Consider the following 20,033-nt stretch of genomic DNA (forward strand, 5'->3'; position numbering starts at 1 on the left):
ATAAAAGCAGTCATGATGGCACAGGAAGACAGAGCAGCCCTTTAAGCAGACAGCAAGTAGCTCTCTCTGAGTGGCTACCAAAGGCATCGATTGCATTTCCTCCCTAAGTGACCAGGGAGCACTTTTGGTTCCTCTGACACTTCACAAATTCCTCTGCCCAGCTTCTCATGGGACACACAGGAACTTGTCTGTGTTCTCTGGGGGTCTGTAAGAAGACAGTTGTCCTGAGCTTTTCAGAGATCAAGTCAAACAAATTCATGCTTCTGCATCTGGCTCACAGTCCTACCAGGGACTTGGGAAAAGGGGAGCCTTTGGAGACTGGAGGGGCTGACACCCAGACCCTTTCTTGCAGGGGAAGTCCAGTCCCTCCAACAGTTCCTAAACCAAAACAGAAGGGACAGAGAGTTTGCACAACCCTTGCACTTCCTCATGGTTGCCTTACTGGAAACACTGACTGACGAAGGGTGAAGAACAATATCACATGAAGAACTGTAGTGCACACTCTTAGCTACAGCCAAATCTCTGCCTTTTGCCTTTGTGCTCCCTCCAAGACACTCTACCAATCTGAACTTTTCAGCTCCTGAATAAGGGCTGTAACAACTACTGAAACAAGGAATCAAAACTCCTTACATCCCCAAACAGAAGTGGAGAGGCCTTTCAGCTAACAGGAAGATGCCACAACAGAAACAGATATTAGAGGCCACTCCAACAGCAGCTCTTTTGCATCATTTGCTAAGATCTTTGTCTGTCTGTTCTCTCTACAGGACCATGCAGCAATTTCATTCCAGAGCTATCTGAAACTAGCACACTTCCACTGCCTACAACTGCCCTAGGCTCTGTAAAAGACCCAGCATTTGCCATTTTAACCCAGACCAACACTGCCAGCTTTCCACTCTTCAACACCCACAATAGCACAGGTGAGTATATTTAATACTGTCCTAATTCCCAAAGGTATTAAGGCTCCCAGAATGTCACTTGAAGCAACCTGAAGAAGTGCTTGAAGTCAGCTGTTTTTCACACATTTCACAGTGCCTTTGCAGGCATCATTTACTCCTGACCAGTGCCTGGTCCTCTGTGGGTAAGGGCAACAGGATGGACCAGCACAATGAACAGGTGGCCAGATCCCAAGGATAAGCAAGACTATGCTCTGCATGCCAGACACTGTGCTTTCCTGCGGCTGCCTTCCTGGCTTTCTACACTCCTCTGGAAAGCCACTTGTGATGAGCACAAGAGCCCCAGACTGCCCACAACTCATTAAATTCATCTATCCCCTCCCCCTGTGTCAGGCAACTGACAGGCTCTGCTGAGGAGGAAAAATGCACATGACAATGTACACGTCGGAAATGACACACTTCCAACATGCACCAGTGTGACTCCCCAGAGGTATAGATGGGTTTCCTGGGAGCTCTGCAATTTCATTCTCTTTCACTCCTTGACATCGCAATGCCTGTGTGCTCATCAGCAAAACTCATTTCAGATGAGAACATCAGCATGTTTCATTCCCTTCACTGCTAAACTCGGAGATTCCTCTAGTTTAATGGTCTTTTATTCCTTTCCAGACCAATACACCATGGGAAATGAAACAACAGACTATACCGACTGGCTAGCAACAACAGAATTTGACTATGGTGATTCGACACCATGCATTGGAACAGAGGAAAAGCACTTTGCAGCAAAATTTTTGCCACCTCTTTATTCTCTAGTGGTGCTATTTGGCCTGACAGGCAACATGCTTGTTGTCCTTATCCTGGTAAAATACAAGAGGATGAAGAGTATGACTGATATCTACCTGCTCAACTTGGCAATTTCTGATCTGCTGTTTGTATTTTCTCTCCCTTTTTGGGCTTATTATGCAGTCCATGACTGGATTTTTGGGGAGGCACTCTGTCGAATTCTGTCAGGTGTCTACCTCCTTGGTTTCTACAGCGGCATCTTTTTCATAATCCTGCTGACCCTGGACAGGTACCTGGCCATAGTGCATGCGGTGTTTGCTTTGAAAGCCAGGACAGTTACCTACGGCGTCCTCACCAGCGTTGTCACTTGGGCTGTTGCTGTTCTTATTTCTGTTCCTGGGGTAGTGTTTCACAAAACTCAGAAGGAAAGTTCAGGCTATACTTGCAGCGCTCATTATCCAAGTGAATCCACAATAAATTGGAAGTACTCTTCTATTTTAAAGATGAACATTCTGGGACTTCTTATTCCAATGCTCATTATGATTTTCAGTTACTCACAAATTCTAAAAACATTATTGAGATCTAAGAATGAAAAAAAACAGAAGGCAGTCAGACTTATTTTTGTAATCATGATTTTTTACTTCATCTTCTGGACACCATTCCATATTTCTTCTTTTTTGCATACATTTCAAGATTCACTTTTCATCCCAAATTGTAAACTTAAAGGTCAACTGCAGAAAGCAATTCAAGTGACAGAAACAATCTCAATGATCCATTGTTGTATCAACCCTGTGATTTATGTATTTGTTGGAGAAAAATTTAGGGCATATCTTTGCGCCTTTTTCCGAAAGCATGTTGCACCTTACCTTTGCAAAAAATGTCCAAGTCTGTATCGTGAAAAGTTGGAAAGGGTCAGTTCCACATTCACACAATCGACTGCGGAGCATGACATCTCTACTGGACTGTAAAAATACATCAGAACATTAGTTAGCAAATTTTGCATTGCTTGCTTTGCCTTCAGGGGTGCTTGACATTATTTAAGATCCTTATGTCAACCACTACTCAAAACTGTATGACCCCCTATTCTTGTGGTCAACTGCTCCCTGGGATTACAGCATTTGCCATTGATAAACTAAGAGAATTAATGAGCTCTCCAAGAAACATTAACTGTATATCTGGGTCACATCAGGATTTAAACAGGGCCCAGACAAACATGATCATGCATTTTTACAAAAATCTGTCCACTGAGGTTTACTGAGGGGGGGAAAACAATATTGAAAAGTCTAAGGGGTAATAGGTTATCTTACAAGATCTTACTGGGACCATTTAACCCAAAAATTTTTCTCTTTTGCTAATAGTGCAGTCATTTGTAAATAAAATCCTTTAACAGCTATAACTAAGTTATAGCATTTTGATTTTTGTTTTTTAATTTTATGTCTGCCATATCACCATTCAGTTGCTGACTTTTTTCAAAGTGTGGGTTTAATCAGTAATATTGTGACTTTTGTGGGTGCAATTCTTCAAGCAACTGAACACACCAAGTTTACTGACTGTACAACAAGACAATGATGTATTCCTAAAAAGTGTGAGATTGTTTCTGACAAGTCATATCCCTCCAAGAAAGAAAATCAACAACAAAAAAAAATCTAAACCAGTAAAAGCCCTTCAGCAAAGATCTGCAAGACCAGAATTAAAATTACCTTGGTATACTTGCTATGCAAGTTTCTGTATGAGCAAAATATCAGGACCCTCTGAAGGATGTGAGCACAGTATTGGCAGCAGGCCTCCCTAGTTCTGGACAGGCAAGTCATGTGCAGAAGAAGAGTTTACACAGCAACATATGACACTGGTGCGTCAGGTTAGGCTCCTGCATGGGAAAGACATCTTCTTCACACAAAGTCTGACTTTTGGGATACACTTCTTGGAAGACAGTGGCCTTGGAACTGCAAAATCAGCCAATTCCAGACAAGGCATAGCTTCCTGCCTTCCCAAGAGAAGAGTGTCTCTAGCCAAGTGGTGCCTCAATGAGAACTGCATGCTGATTGAAAACTTGAGACCATTGGCCTACTGGTGTACGATGGCCATATATTTACTCCACTATTAAGAGTTTCCCTGTAAAAGAAAGGAATTTTAGGAACATGGGGTTAGTAAAGAAGAGGAAGAAGGAGCATAGACAATTTCCTACTTCAAACTGCAAAAAAGTGCAGGTGAGCTCGCCTTACTCAAGCAAGCTGTCCTTCTGGGTTTTTTCCCCATTTCCTGGGGCACTGGAGTGAAAGGGCACCGCTCATGCATGCAAGGACTTGCTCATGGAAATCTGGAGGGGCAGGTTCAACTAACCTCCAGCAAGGACACGAGAGGGAATTCCACGGTACTTATGGTCAGGCATGTGATTCAGATGCCTGAATTAACAGCAAATCTCTTCAATGTCCCTCAGTGGTCAGTAGAGAATAAGTGCCTGAGCCAGAAGCAGTCATGGGATTTAGTCTCAGGGCAAGATTAACTGTCCAACTGTGGAAGGAACCTGAAAATGTCAGCCTCTTAATTTGGGTATCAGATGCCTTAATCTAGGTGGTGCAAATATTCTTCTTTCTCTTGCCTTAAAATGCCTGGGCACTGCTTCTGTTTGTTAGCCCTTATCCCATCAGCTATTGTAACCTTGTTTGGTTAATAGCCACAGGCAGACTACACAAAAGACCAAAAACTATCCTCACAGTAAACTTTCTGGCTTAAAAATAATAGTTTTCCTTTCTTTTCTACTTTCTTTACTGAGACAATGTGAAAGCACCTTTATCATTTTCAAGCATAAATTAGTTCAGTGCAATACAAATCCTGCCATAATGGTCATATTTCTACTGCTGTGTTTAACTGTAAATCCTTATCTTGTTGGAATTAAATTTCTTCCTGTTTTCATATTAATGCAGTGAAATGAATAAAATCAGTGTCTGGAAATCTGTGTATACCCTGTAGCCCATGTACTCTTATGTAAGCAAAAGGGCATTGGCTCTGCTCTCAGAGTGGAGATGGGAAAAAGACAAATGGGCACTTGCAATATGACACTTCAAACCAAGCAAACACAGATTTTTTTTTGGCCCAGTCCAGAAGCTTCTGCAGCTGGCATAGCTTTTATCCATCAGCAAACTTGGGAAGAGTGACCTACAATAGCTTTGGAAAAAGTCTCGGGCCACAGATTTTAAATGAGTGAGATTTGGAGAAATAGGGTTGTGTGTGTTATAAATTGGGAAAGAGTGGGAATAAAAGAGGGCAATAAAAAATGTCACTATATTAATATTGGGATAAAACCAGGATTCTCCATAGAGTCTCTGCAGCAAATTTTAGATCTCCTTGCACCATATAGAATCCTTCCAGACAAGCAGTGTGCCCATTGTCCCAAGTTTTATGTGTAAGGAACTTAAGCCATCAAATTTCAATATGGAAATATGCTTCTGCTTCACCCTGTCATTCTCCCTGCTTCATTGTGCCCGTTCCTTTTTTTCAGCCTATGATCCACACCTCCTTTTCTCCCCTGCACACTCTTCTTATCTATGCACCATGGGATAAGGTAAATTCTATAACCACTCCCTTTTGGGTTTTTTTTTTTTTTTTTTTGTCTGATTTCAATCTTCTATTTGTGCTGCAGGAACACAAATAAACTAAAACACTATTCTATTTTTATGTGCCCAAGCAAGATAATCCTTGATTCTTCATTGCAGCTTTGCACTGCGACATGCCCCTGCATGATAAGACAGACTTACAGTTATGAAGCTCCAAAATAAACATCTCTCCTTCCAGTGAAAATTACAGCAGGGATAAATACAAAGAATATAAGGACAAAATTTACGTGGTATCTTGCTGCAGTTTATTAGAAACAAAGAAAGCGCCAGGAGAATAACTTGACGCTGACCAGGTTAAACAGCACAACAGGCAGATACTGCTCATTTTGAAATTTAATTTTGCTGCTGTTTTCAACTGCTGATGCCTACTGGACTTCACTAGGAAGTATTTAGTGTGGTCACTGGGGCCTCAGAAGCATTATTCCCTAATAAAGTAATAAAAAAAAAATTAAGCTAACAGAGGAAAAAGACCAAACTGGAAAATTCTGGTACATTTAGCATATCTATAGCAACCAGGTCAGAACAAAGGGGTTCAGGCATTGCTTTGTGCCCATATTCTGGTGACACTTGCCTACTAGGAACTGTACTTTGTTCAAAAAATTGAACTGGGGGATTTAAAAAAAAAAAAGGTTGTCGTAGTTTGTGTCACTGCCAAGATCTTTTGTACATCTGGTGACAGCGAGAGCAATTTTGGTTTGAATGCTTGAAGTCTGGAATGACTGATGCAGGGAAGGTGGGACCCCAACACTGAGACAGAGGAGGGCAGCATTTTTAGAAACACAGGCCAATATGCAAAACTGCACAAACCTCCAAGTGACGCTCAGCTCTCCAGAACCGTCTGCAGGCTTGTGCCAGTAGGATGCTATCCATACAACTTGACCTATCCTGAAATCAAACTTTTTGAATGGAATGCAAACCAAATGGATGGAAGTAAAAGAGCCATCTGGACATACCTTGCAGGGACACTAATATAAGGTATGGACAATTACAGACTATATCTAACCTTTGACTCTCGAAAGTACTTACTGGTTTCTAGGGGCTGGTGTTGTCCTGAGCATGGATTCTTTCACCTGATGTGCAAGAAGCCGATTCACACATGCAGTTGAGATATTTATTTTCTTTTATATCTGGGCAGAGATGGGTGCTAGGTCATGAATCTGCAAAGCTAGCACACCTCCAAAATGCCAGGTACCCATTCTTATATGCTTTGAACAATAAAAGATTGACATTTCCCACATATGTACCAACCTAAAGCTGAAGTCCTTGGCTTTGCATTTTATGATCTCCATTTAAGGGAGTGCACACTTCCTTTACCCTGCATGCCCTTTGAAGAAGGGGGTTTTGTGAGTGAGAGGCAATCATAGTCTGTAGGCAGGTATTTAACTCTGCTAATGACTAAGCAAAGTTCTTTGGCTTTATCAACAGTTTCATTTTCTTTGTAGCTTAAATTATAGTGTCCTTTTGTTCTTACTTCTCAGGTTATAGATTTTGGTTCTTGAATGTTTGGTTTTTCCTTCATTTCCCCTAAGTTCTTTTATTTATCCTGTACTATACTTCAGTGAATTTTTACCTCTCTCAAGCTACTTTATTGCCTTACTGGCATATACTTTGTTATCAAACAGACTCTGTTCACCCTTTGCGTGACCTAGTTTTCACTGGGAAGAAATTTGGTGTGTGATTTTCCCAGCCTGCTCGATAAAAGGTCCAGGAGTTACAGGTACACAGGAGGAGCATATCCAATGCACAGGCGAGATAGCCCCAAAACATCAAACTCTAGACCTAGAATTTATGTACTATAAATGTACCTGAAAAAAACCCAAAGTGTGTGAATTAAAGGTGTATGTAAAAATGAGATTTTTGAGAGATTAAAATTTGTGAAATGCATAACTGTGGCCCAACAGTAAAATCAATTGAATAATGACAACCCTTTATCTACAAACTGGGAGAGCATACATCAGAAACCTGGATAAAAATAGTAGAAGGAAGCAATGTTCTCTTCCTTGCTGCATAAAGAAATATAGTTCAGTAAGAGCAGCTTGGAGAAAGCCAAAATAAAAATAATACTATGACAAAAGAGATAGGATGTGCTGCAATGTATAATGACACATGTGCCAGATTTACAAGGAAGAAACAAACAGCCTAAGAATAATAGGTGAGAAAGCCTCCAACCTTTGATGTTATTGACAATAAAAAACAATGTGAAGAAATGTTCATTGGCTTTAGAAATGCTCGTGTGTTCCAGAATTTGGTTTTGTAACCCATTTTCTTTTACACCTATGTGTGAAGAGTTTTGTTTTTTTCACTAGTCTCTATGATATAAATCTTAGGGTGTGGTACATTGTGCCTGTTCTCCCCAAAAGAATACACCTCACAGATGTTAAGATTGGGTGTGACTGTGATGGTGGCTCAAATGATGAGTCACCAGAACCTGAGAGACTGAAAGAGAAGGCTGATAAGAAAAAATAGCCTAAGCAATAAAGTAGTTTGAGCTGGATGTCTTTTTTCAGCCTCTTCAAGACAAAGACACTTGTTACTGATGAAATAAAATACATGCTATTACTAACTTAATTTGGACACAGATGTTGTGAATAGAACAAGTAACAAGATTCATCTAGTTCATCTTCACTTGTCTTCATTTGACCTCTTCTCCAGATGAAAAAGGTTAATCTTTGCTGTAGTGATAGAATTTTAATAAGACTGTTTGATCTATCACACTGTGTATACCTAAGAAAGGTATTTGTCATTCTGTCCCAGGATTCCTTCTTCCCCCCAGCCTTTCTTCTTCAGGTGGTGCAAGTTTGCAATAACTTGAATGGAAACCATAAGCTGAATTTACAATTCTCTGTACCCATAATTATACTTGATGACACTTGTGTATCACAGTGGTAAGTGAGTTCTTGGTATGTGTCCTAGCAGCCAGTTTGGTACCGGTGTAAATCTCACATAAATTACAGCATCTCCTCTGGGAGTGCCATACCACTCAGATACCAGACACTTCAGTGTGATGGGCTGATTTATGTAAAAATCAATCATATAATCAAACATTGGATAGGAGAGATTGCCAAATGCAGCTTGGCTTGACAGTTTACATGGCTGCACACTTGCTGAGTGCACCAACTTGAGCACCACAGATGGGGAATGTAGCTCACTTCCATTCCCAGAATTTCTTTATGGAGGGAAGGAGCATCACACCACTTAACATACGACTCATCTCTGAATGAAAACCATGACAGGTAAAGTTCAAAGCTATATTAACTCACTGAATCATTACTTTTGTTATTGAACAATAGCTTTAGTTTCTTGGTAAAATTATAAGGTTCAGCTTAGGTAAAGAGTCTTAAAATCCACTGGCATTCATGACAAGCAGCAGTGCACCTTTTCAAAGAAATGCTTGGCAAGGGATTGAGAAAAGCTGAGAAAAATCTGACTTGCAACAATGGATGTGTCACTTGCATTGTCCATACCTGTGTTCACACACACAAGATGGAGGCAGCAGGGAAGAGGAGGTGAGATAGCATTAAGATGGTCAGTCCCAGATTAGTGTGTTGAAATTTCAGACTGGATGGGAGACCAATTCCTGCAGGAAAGTTCTTGTCCCAACAGCACTGATGAACAGCACACAATGCCCCACAAAGAGCACAAGGGGATTGGGCTTGCCTACAGCCTCATGCAAGACATGACAAATCTGGCCTCCAAAGCAGCTCTGCTTATCTGCAGGTGGTGTAGAGCTAATTGTAGATATCCTGCAGGTGCTGATAATAATGTCACACAACCCAGTACTTGGGCTGCCAAGTTCCACAGCTATTCACACTCTCTCTGGGGAGTCTCTCATCCAGCTGTAAGATGCAGCTGGTGAGCAGACCAAGTGCATTCCCCTTATTCAGCTGTTACAACCGTGAGTGGCAGAGGCCCTCTGTTGGTGCACAATACTCTTCAACAGTAAATAATATGCCACACTGTGCTTGCTGACCAGACTGAGCTATGGGAACTAAAAGCTATAATCAACAAAATCAAACACATTTATAAAGCCAATGAATCTGTGGGAACAAGGGACTGTTTCTGAAGACCAGCCTACCACAGGTCTTAGTTTTAAGTAGTAGTGGTAGTTGTTGTTATTGTTAGTCAAAATGCTGTGGGCAAGTTTTGCAGGAGCATATTTCAGAATTAAAAAAGCTTGATGAAAAAGAGGCAAGTCCAGCAACCGGTTTGAGATTGTTTCCCCTGTTCCTGTAGTGTGAAATTATGAAAGGGTTTAGAGTCTCCAGGGGGATAGGTAACATGTAACATACAGCAATCAATGCAGTCTTAATGAAGAGATACTTAAAATATCTATTAATTTTAGTATGTAGATTGTTTAGAAATTACATATTGAAAAAGTAATTTGACAGGACATCTTGTTTCAGAATGATAAGAATTCAGTACAAAAGCAAAATTTCTTATCCAGGAAAGTTAGGCAGTAACTGGGAACTTGTTTTAAGTGTAGTGGAAACAGTATTAGAAGCAGCTATTTCCACTGACTATGTAGGGGGTCTAATATAATCAGTCCACCAAGCATGGTGGGGTGAACATGCCCTTAGAATACCCTTCAGGGGCCTTTAATTGTGATCCTGAGACTCCCGTCTTTAAAGAGCTCATTGAAACAGCTGATTAGGAAAGGAAGAGAAAAATCCATTTGTAGTATGGAATAAAGATTAGTCCCTCATGCAAAGGAGGTTGACAAGGAAAAAAGAGTGAGCTTTTCACTCTTTACTGTCCCCCCCCCCCCCCAGATCTGAGGGATAACTCAGAAGTTGTGATTCCCTAGACTTCCGTTAAGGAATGGCAGCATCCAAAGAAAGACATCATTGTGCTTTTGTTTTAAAATCTTTTAAGGATACCAAGGAGTGAATGCAGAAAAGGCATCCCTTTTAGTGCCTTCACTGATGGGTTGAGATCCTCCAGAACCCTACCAAGAGATGTCAAGTTGAGGCAGGGGGTGGTACTTCACCAGGTATCTTCTCAGAGGTTCTCTCTAAGGGGTTCTCTGTCATTTGGTAAGGCACCATTCCCTTTCTTGCTTTTTGTATTTTTCCTACCTCCTTTGTCATTTCTTTGATGTCCAGGAAGATCTAGAAATCTGCTCACAGTACAGCATCATTTTAAAGTCAGAGGAATCAGCTACGAGGAAGGAAATTGATAAGAGATCAGATTTTATCAGGTTTTTCTAAAGCTTAATTCCAAAACATAAGTAACAGTGCTCTTTTAAAAGATCAAACTCACTACACAGTCTTATGACAGGGATTAAAATAAAAAACACAGTCCAGAAGACAAGGTGAAAGAAAAATAGGATTGATCAACTATCCTGAAATATAAGGACTGCAACTCAGAGCAAGACAACAGAAAGTGCAGGTAATTCTGAATAGAAGCATAAACTTTATTCAATGGCTCCATGTTCTCTTAAAGGACAGAAAAACATAGAAGAAATTTAATGACTTAAAAATGTAAAGGGATGAACCACATGTAAACTGTTCTTGATTCAAACAGGTAGCTAAAAGAAAAAGATAAAATAATTATATAAACCCTTTTTCTAAAACTATAGTGGTGGGTTGTGAAACTTCAACTCCTAGGAGGATCCTCTAGAATTTCAACATATCTGCACATCTCACAAGTTAGAAAAATAACATCTGCTGACCCATTTTTAGAAAAAAGAGAACCAGAGAACTGCTCCTTCATTTTTTTTTTAAATGAGAATAAATTTTTTTTTGCTTGAAGATTTCACACTGATGCATCCTTCTTCACACAGGAAGACGTGTTTTTGACCTTCTTTTGTGACGGACAAGTAATTTTAGCATTACTCATGTTATAATAATATAATAATATAACCTCCATCACAAGATACATGGTAAGTCATCTTTGCCTCTTTTTTTTTTTTTTTTTTTGCAATTAGTAGCTACATAGGTAGTATGATGTCTGAATTGAAACATACTAGTGTAATCCTGCCAGTGTACTCATCTTTAAAAATTATCCTGGCAAAATGCATAATATATGTTAAATGGAATACACTAGTTTTAAAGGACAAAATCACTAGAAGACTTGAGCAGAGCATCCAGGCAGAAAAAGAAATAAATCTCTAGTGATTGATCTGGGTAAGAAACATAATGGAGTATGCTTCCCTGATTTTGTCTCTGAAAATGATGTGCAACGATGGAAATATGGATTTTAAAACTCTTACTTCTAAACAAAACAGTTGTTTGAATGTTGAGTTATTTAAGAGTCCTTATACTTCTCACAGGATAACTACAGAAAAACTAGGGCTGTATTTTAGACGCTGCCTCATTGGATCCTGTTTATATGCAGCATAACTTAGCACTTTACCTCCATTTGCCACAGCCTTATAATTATTACTATTTTATGGGACTATGCAAATGAACTGAAATTCACTTTAATAAAATCTTTGCCCTTAAAACACCAAAAGGTGTGACCTGAAACTCAGCATGAAACAGGGACACAAGTTTACTCATCTTTTCTATGATGAGCCTTTCTTTTAAAAAATGCATGACTGCTAGTTTCAAAGAGAGCAACAGAATTTGTGTAGCAGATTGCAGGTTTCTGGAAATGTTGCATTTATCTAAACTGTATTCAAAATTATACAGAACTTTTTAAAAAAAAATATTGTTTCCTCAGAGATCTTTGTTGATTTCCTTTCAGGGTTCTTTTAATTATCAGGAAACATAAGCCCAGTCAGGTCCTTCTAGTTAGGTGAACAACCTACACCAGTTAGGTGAACTGATTAACCCAGTGAAATATTCCAGCCAGTAGCCAACAGTGTTTCCTAAAACATCAAGATTATAGGATAAAGCACAAACCTGCTTATAGTTCTTTTTTCTGGTTTCCAAATTAGTAGCAAAGGCTGGGTTAGAGGAATGGGTCTTGGTTAGCAGAAGGAGCTGCTCAAAGGGGAAGCCATAACTTAAGCATGCAAAAAGGGTTGTAAGGAAGAAGACAAGATGCCGGGAAGATGTGGTAGTCACTCCAGGAAGGTAGAGGAAAAAGAGGGAAAGCATTGAGATAGCAGTTAACGGGAAGAAAGGTCTGCCACAAAAAGAATTATCACTGTAATATCAAGGCAGCGTTTTGCTATGAATCCTATCAATTACCTACTCATAAAATCCCACTCTGGGTTTATGACTTAGTTGTTTTTCATACCCATATTTATGCATGACTACCCCACAGGTGCAAAATGAGCAAAACAGGGAGTGCTGGGTCAGGCACTCATCCCATAGTCCCAGTATACAGCATGGCTGACTGACACATTGTAAATAAGGATACTCCGCTCTGTGCAGGGATGTACTGTCAGGGCATGCAACATGGATCTAGCAAGTCTAGCTGAAGGAAATCTTAAATATTTACTTGGGTAATACCCAAGTCTCAGTATGTTTTGAAGTAAAGAATTTAATGTTTTAGGCCAAACTCAGTTTTTTAAAAAGTCTTGCTGAAAGTACTTAAGAAATATAAACCCTTAGCTACTTTAAAATCAAGTTATTTACTGACAACAGACCACAGCCACTTCCTTTGCCAACAAAACCATAACTGTTGCATTGTAATAACGACATAGTATGACTATGGAAAAAAAAAACTGTTTCACAGAGATTGCCAGAGTTTCCTAAAAGACAGTGTTTGAAGAGGTTAACAGCACTTATTTGTCATCAAGAAATTATATCTGGGCAAAGCTGAGACCCAAACAACTACAATTTGCTAATATTCTCTTACTCCTCATTCTCCAAAAAGAAAACTTTACACTGTACTCAAAATACCAAAGTAATGTCTGAATATCGATGTTGTTATTATTCTTAGGAGCAGAGCTGGTAGCCAGACTCAAAATCTAGAGGAAAGAACAAAAAAATGTTCTGCAAAAGCAGCATTTCTTTTTGTACAAGGTGCAGATTTTGCTCCAGCAAAACATCCTCTTTTTGGAGCAGATGCATATCTGCACTGTGCAGCATAAGAATCTCCATTAGGAGCTGGCAGCAGAACCTCATTTTTAAGGTCACAGAACTAGCGAATAGCACCTTCCCCAAGACCTCAGCTTAGGTTTAGCTAAGTCGAGGACTGTGACACAGATTAATGACACTGGCGTTTTGAGCAATCTGTTTTTACAGCAGAAAATAGTCCTTTCTCCAGAGAGGTTTTATTTGCAGGCACAAAGAGATGCTTTGGGGATTTCACAAGCTCTAAGTCAGAGTGGACCACTATAAGCTTGTACCAAAAAGCAGAGCAGGGGCCTGTCTCTCAGCCACTCCAGCCATGGGCTGAGTTTCTTCAGTGACATTTAGACTTGTACAGCTCAAGTACAGACAGAGTGAAATAGTGGTGGTTTTGAGACTGTGGTCTCTGCAAAAGATGCCTGCAACCACACAGGGCAGAGCACACCACTGAAAAAAGTGCATTCAGGAAAGGAGAGAACACTGGTGCATGACATGAGCATTCAGATATCACACAGCAACCTGGGCCAGACGTGCTGCCTGAACTCTTCTGCATCGGGAGCGCTCTGTTGCCTTTGTCTAAGCAGGCATGACATTTCCAGGAACAGGCTGGTTTCAAAACTAACACCATGCCATGGGCAGCCACCTGTCTGCCATGAAGTGTCTGATAAAAGCAGTCATGATGGCACAGGAAGACAGAGCAGCCCTTTAAGCAGACAGCAAGTAGCTCTCTCTGAGTGGCCACCAAAGGCATCGATTGCATTTCCTCCCTGAGTGACCAGGGAGCACTTTTGGTTCCTCTGACACTTCACAAATTCCTCTGCCCAGCTTCTCATGGGACACACAGGAACTTGTCTGTGTTCTCTGGGGGTCTGTAAGAAGACAGTTGTCCTGAGCTTTTCAGAGATCAAGTCAAACAAATTCATGCTTCTGCATCTGGCTCACAGTCCTACCAGGGACTTGGGAAAAGGGGAGCCTTTGGAGACTGGAGGGGCTGACATCACAGTCACAGCCTTCCTCTGCTCCCAGTGTGTAGCAGAACTTGCCTGATGGCTTTCATAGCTCTGCTGCACACTCACCTCCCAGGTCCTAACTCCTAGCAAGAGAAGGCCAGTCCCTCACAGAGTGCCTAAATCAAGAATAGCCATGGCTCAGACTCAATCCACCATTCCGCTGTTTCTGGATTAGGCAGGCAGCTGATGATCTCTGCTGAGGAGGAAAAATGCACATGACAATGTACATGTGGGAAATGACACACAGCACACTTCCAACATGAAGCAGTGTGACTGCACAGCTGTATGGATGAGTTTCCTGGGAGCTCTGCAATTTCATTCTCTTGACATCGTAATGCCTGTGTGCTCATCAGCAAAACTCATTTCAGATGAGAACATCAGCATGTTTCATTCCCTTCACTGCTAAACTTGGAGATTCCTCTAGTTTAATGTCTTAATTTTTTTCTCCTTTCCAGACCAATACACCATGGGAAATGAAACCACCGACTGGCAACTGACAACAGAATTTGACTACAGTGATTCCACGCCTTGCCCTACAACAGAGGAAAAGCACTTTGCAGCAAAATTTTTGCCACCTCTTTATTCTCTAGTGGTGCTATTTGGCCTGACAGGCAACATGCTTGTTGTCCTTATCCTGGTAAAATACAAGAGGATGAAGAGTATGACTGACATCTACCTGCTCAACTTGGCAATTTCTGATCTGCTGTTTGTATTTTCTCTCCCTTTTTGGGCTTATTATGCAGTCCATGACTGGATTTTTGGGGAGGCACTCTGTCGAATTCTGTCAGGTGTCTACCTCCTTGGCTTCTACAGCGGCATCTTTTTCATAATCCTGCTGACCCTGGACAGGTACCTGGCCATAGTGCATGCGGTGTTTGCTTTGAAAGCCAGGACAGTTACCTACGGCGTCCTCACCAGCGTTGTCACTTGGGCTGTTGCTGTTCTTATTTCTGTTCCTGGGGTAGTGTTTCACAAAACTCAGAAGGAAAGTTCAGGCTATACTTGCAGCGCTCATTATCCATCAGAGCAGAGAAATACATGGAAGCAATTCCTCACCTTAAAAATGAACATCCTGGGACTTCTTATTCCAATGTTAATCATGATCTGCAGCTACACACAAATTATAAAGACGTTATTGCAATGTAGGAATGAGAAGAAACATAAAGCAGTCAGGCTTATTTTCATTATCATGATTATCTACTTTTTTTTCTGGGCACCATACAACATTTGCATTCTCTTGCGTGATTTTCAAGGTGCATTTTCCATCTCTACTTGTGAAGGAAATGGTCAACTGCACAAAGCAATTCAAGTGACAGAAACAATCTCAATGATCCACTGTTGTATCAACCCTGTAATTTATGCCTTCGCTGGAGAAAAATTTAGGAAATATCTTCGCAGCTTTTTCCGAAAGAATATTGCAGTCCACTTGTCTAAATACTGTCCTGTTCTCTATGCTGACACAGCTGAACGAGCGAGCTCCACCTACACACAATCTACTGGAGAACAAGAAGTTTCTGCTGCATTATAAGTTGTGTATAGTGAAAAAATGGAATTGACTCTTGTGAGATCAACTCTTTGATAAAAGCCTACTGAATCTCTCTTGGATATTGTCTCTAAGGCAGCTGAAAAAAAATCACAGAATACATATTTGCCAAAGCTTGCATTTGCTCACAGACTTGGGTATTTTTAAATACATGAAAAGGAGGTAGCAAATAACCTGACTGGGGGCCTGAGCTAGCAGGCTAATAGATGTTTTTGAAGTGAACTAGAGGTTTTAAAGTTACACTGGCTCTTTAGAAACATGTCTTGACTTTGTACATTACACAAGATACCTCACTCATTTAAACTCAGTCTCAGACATTTTTTACCAGTCTGGTTGTGTATCTCTATAAATAAAGCTAAGTCACTAAGGTCCATCATACAGCATGAAATAGAAAATTTTATACACTTAGAATGGATTCTGATATTTCATGGTATATTTTCCTTTGTGTATGGTTAAGTCCTAACCACTTAGATCTTTCTCATAATAGTTCTAACTGCTAGGTGCTAATACCTAGTGACTTTCGAGTTTGATACTTCTGAAGGGTCTCTTTTACTCACCTGCTCTTATATATGCTTCTCATACTAAAAAGATAATATAATTGAGCTATCATTAAAAAACTAATGTCCTATAGCTGGTCAGAAAATCAGTGTGGTAACAGTATTTTAAAAATAAAGTATTTCACATGGAGCTTTAACCAGGTTGGATCAAATGTGAAGAGTAATTCAAGAATGTTTTAGTTTTTTAGTGCAGTGATTTTGCTTGCTTTTTTTGTAGCCTACATAAGAGAAAAACTTTAAAAAATGAATGCAGGCATAATGGCTATCAAACCACAACAGTGGTGAAACAGATGTGAATATTATTTCTGAACTGGATTGACATGGATGTTTTTAGAGACAAGTGTATGTTATAAACATTTAAGTTAACAAAACATCTGAATAAGTAAAAATATTCCCTGTTCTACAGAGTCAAGGGCATAGACCATTTCTCTTTTGTTTTGAAACTGGTATAATTTGGGGGGCTGTGACAATGGGGTTTTTTTGTCATTTAGGAGTTTTACAGAGAGTAAAAGCTTCCATAATTAGTAAGACTGGTGGTTAAATATGACTGATTCTGCATAAAGCTCAGAACCTGCAAAGCATGGGAACACATAGAAAACATGAAATAAATATTGGGCTACTCAGGTGCTTAAGAACATACCATAATCACAGTATTAATTAATTTGGACCAATTTCTCCTTCTAACAGTTATTATATTTCCCCTAAGGCATATGGTATTGGACACCTTTGGAGACAGCAAATAAAAAGTGAATATTTTGTTTGCGGTTCTATCCAGAAGGGCAATTTCTGTTTCCCAACTTCTCTAGACAGCCTTTTAAATAATATTTTCACAGACACAAATGTTTCAAGAAGTCTCAAAGAAATTTTACAATGGAAAGTGCTTGTGAAAGCAGGAAGTGAAATAGAGAAATCTTTACTTATCAAACCACTTGTTTTGTGTTATTTGTCATATTAAGCACCACTCTGGAACTACATCGACATGGGAAGTGTAACAGAACTATACCACTCCCTATTTTCAGCTGCCTACTCTTCTTTAAGGCCCTGTGCATCAATTACTTTCTGGACTTTGTACATGCTTCTAAAATGGGTAAATATATCAGCATAATGACAAATACACACCTTCTAGTCAGGCTATTTTGGGTTTTTTTACTTATGGAATACATTTATGAAAACAATTTTATATTTTATTCTGCTTTTGACAAGAACTTTCGATTGGTCTTGAAAACACCTTGCCTTTTGGAAACTACTTTCTCTGGAGGGCTTTGATGCCAGACACAGTAATGCCTCTTTGTCAGCCCTTCGGGAGCAAAGCACAACAACCAAACGTGCATGGGCACACTGATAAGCTTTCTGAGAGGCATGTCAAAACTGCCCTGATTCTTCTACAGCATGGACCTCTAATCATGGATCTTTTGAAGCAACGAGCAGCTTCCGGAGGAAAGAGGTGGAACTAAGGTTGGTGGCCCAGTGGTTCGGCAGCTTATCAAGAGTTTCCATCACTTCACTTGAAAGGGATCACAATTCAGCACATGAAAACAAGTCATATTTCAGTAACTGCAATGAACCGTGATCCACATTCAAGGAGAAAATTGAAAACACAGTATTTGGTTGCCCTGCTGGTACATTCAGTTAAGGACTCTGCCAATAACTGTAATAATACTTTATAGTATACCATCCATTAAAGTTGGTTTACTTCTTGATCCTTTACCACCTCCATCCCCTTATTTTTTACAACAGCCCAGAAGAATGAAAAAGGAAAATAATTTCCTCTTCATAACACTGAAAGAACAGGCAGGACAAAATTGGGGTTTTACAAGTGGACTAAGAACCAGCATAATCAAATAACACAGGACCATCAAGATAAATCCAGTGCTCTTAACTGCTTGTCACTAATAATCTAATAATAAATATGCTATTTTGGTTGTCATTACATTTGATTTTGTTTACATTTACCAGTGGGAAAAGCAGTATCTCAGACAATTCATACTGATCCATACCGCATCAGACTATTCATACTAGATGATTTATATTAGTGGTTTTTAAAATAAATAACCGTATAAAAGAATTCCAATGTATTTAGTGACCTAAGTAATTAGGTCATCTAGCTGAAATCTAACAATTACAGTGGACTTGTGCACACACTTCCCTTCAGTTCTTAAGATTACAGTGCCACCATGTGGTCTTACTGTAAAGTTTGATGCCAACAAACATGCACTACTCCAGGCAGGCTTTTGGTGCTTTTCTCGTTCAAAACATTTTCTAGGATGAATTTCTTCACACAAAGGGTGATTAGGTATTGGAACGAGCTTTCCAATGGGTGGTGTCACTGTCCTTGGAGGTGTTTAAGGAGAGACTGGATGCGGCTCTCGGTGCGGTGCCACGGTCTGGTTGACAGGGTGGTGTTGGGTCATGGAATGGACTCGATGATCTCAGAGGTCTTTTCCAGCCTAGTTGATGCTCTGATCTCTTTTCCTAAGAAAATCTCCTAATGGAATGACTCCCCCCACTGCAGGCATCATCGGTATTATGCAAAGAGAAGCAAGCCACCGTGGTCACTCAGAGTGGAATGAAGATCCATTGGGTGCATAGGCAGGGTCACCCTGTCATGATGCAGGCAGATGCCAAGAGTGCGGTTCAGGATTCCAGACCCTGCTCTGGAAGGAGAGCATTTGATGTTCTTGCCCACAGCTGGGAAGCTACAACCTACAAGAATGAAAGGGAAGTGCAAGGTCCTACACCTGGGTCAGGGTGATGCCAGACACAGCTCCAGGTTGGATGTAGAAGCGATTGAGAGCAGCCCTGCGGAGAAGGTCTTGGGGGTGATGGTTGATGAAAAACTCAACTCACTCCACTCTTCTCTGGCCACAATTACCATTTCACAACTACTTTTTGGTTTTCTTTCTTTTTAAATATATTACCACAGAGACGTTATTGCCATTTCTAATTGGCCCAATCCACCTTTGGATCCGCCAGGGGTTGGCTCTGCTGGACATGGAGGGAGCTTCTAGAGGCTGCTCAAAGAAGCCACCCCAGCTACCCTGGTTTTTAACCAGGCCTTGCAAACCCAATACAAAGTATCTGAAGGGGGCCTGCAGGGAAGCCAGAGAGGGACTCAAGGTAGGAACTGCAGGGCAAAGAGTAATAGGACAAAGATTAATATATACAGGGCACAAATTGAATAACACAGGGCACAAATTGAAAGAGGGGAAATTTAGGTCAGATATTAGGAAAATTTAGGTCAGATATTCCTGTGACAGTGGTGAGGAGCAGGTTGCCCAAGAAGGCTGTGGATGCCCCATCCCTGGCAGTACTCAATGCCAGGACAGGGTATAGGGTATTCAGCGAGACGTGTCCCTGCCCACGCGGGGGAGGCTGGGGCTAGATGCTCCTTCAGGTCCCTCCCACCGCGTTATCCCTCCGTGGTTCCCTAGGTTCCGCTCCCGTCCCTCCCAGCGGCCCCGCGCGCCCTCAGCGAGGCGCTCGCCCCGCCCGCTCCGCCACGCGCGCTCCCAGCGCCCCCTGCGGGCAGAGCGCGGGCGCGCAGCCACGCGGAGCCCCCGCTCCCGCCCCGCCCACATCCGCCGAGGCCCCGCCCCCTCAGCCCCACCCCGGCCGCGGTGGCGACACGAAAACCCCGCCCCCATGCTGGCCCCGCCTCCCCGCACCGACCGA

General features: G+C 41.0%; 2 protein-coding genes across 2 annotated transcripts; both read left to right on the forward strand.

The window, feature by feature from the left end:
- The first annotated feature begins 780 nt into the window (after window positions 1-780).
- LOC137482607 (C-C chemokine receptor type 5-like) lies at window positions 781-4,633 on the forward strand. Its single transcript, XM_068205074.1, has 2 exons — window positions 781-917; window positions 1,560-4,633. Exon 2 carries the CDS (start codon window positions 1,571-1,573, stop codon window positions 2,639-2,641), a length of 1,071 nt encoding a protein of 356 aa, XP_068061175.1. The 5' UTR covers window positions 781-917; window positions 1,560-1,570; the 3' UTR covers window positions 2,642-4,633.
- On the forward strand, window positions 784-18,056 carry LOC137482613 (C-C chemokine receptor type 5-like). Its single transcript, XM_068205087.1, has 2 exons — window positions 784-917; window positions 14,717-18,056. The coding sequence occupies exon 2, from the start codon at window positions 14,728-14,730 to the stop codon at window positions 15,787-15,789; it is 1,062 nt and encodes a 353-aa protein (XP_068061188.1). The 5' UTR covers window positions 784-917; window positions 14,717-14,727; the 3' UTR covers window positions 15,790-18,056.
- Window positions 18,057-20,033: the final 1,977 nt, after the last annotated feature.

Source organism: Anomalospiza imberbis, chromosome 1 (genome assembly GCF_031753505.1).
Source record: "Anomalospiza imberbis isolate Cuckoo-Finch-1a 21T00152 chromosome 1, ASM3175350v1, whole genome shotgun sequence".
Taxonomy (NCBI): domain Eukaryota; kingdom Metazoa; phylum Chordata; class Aves; order Passeriformes; family Viduidae; genus Anomalospiza; species Anomalospiza imberbis.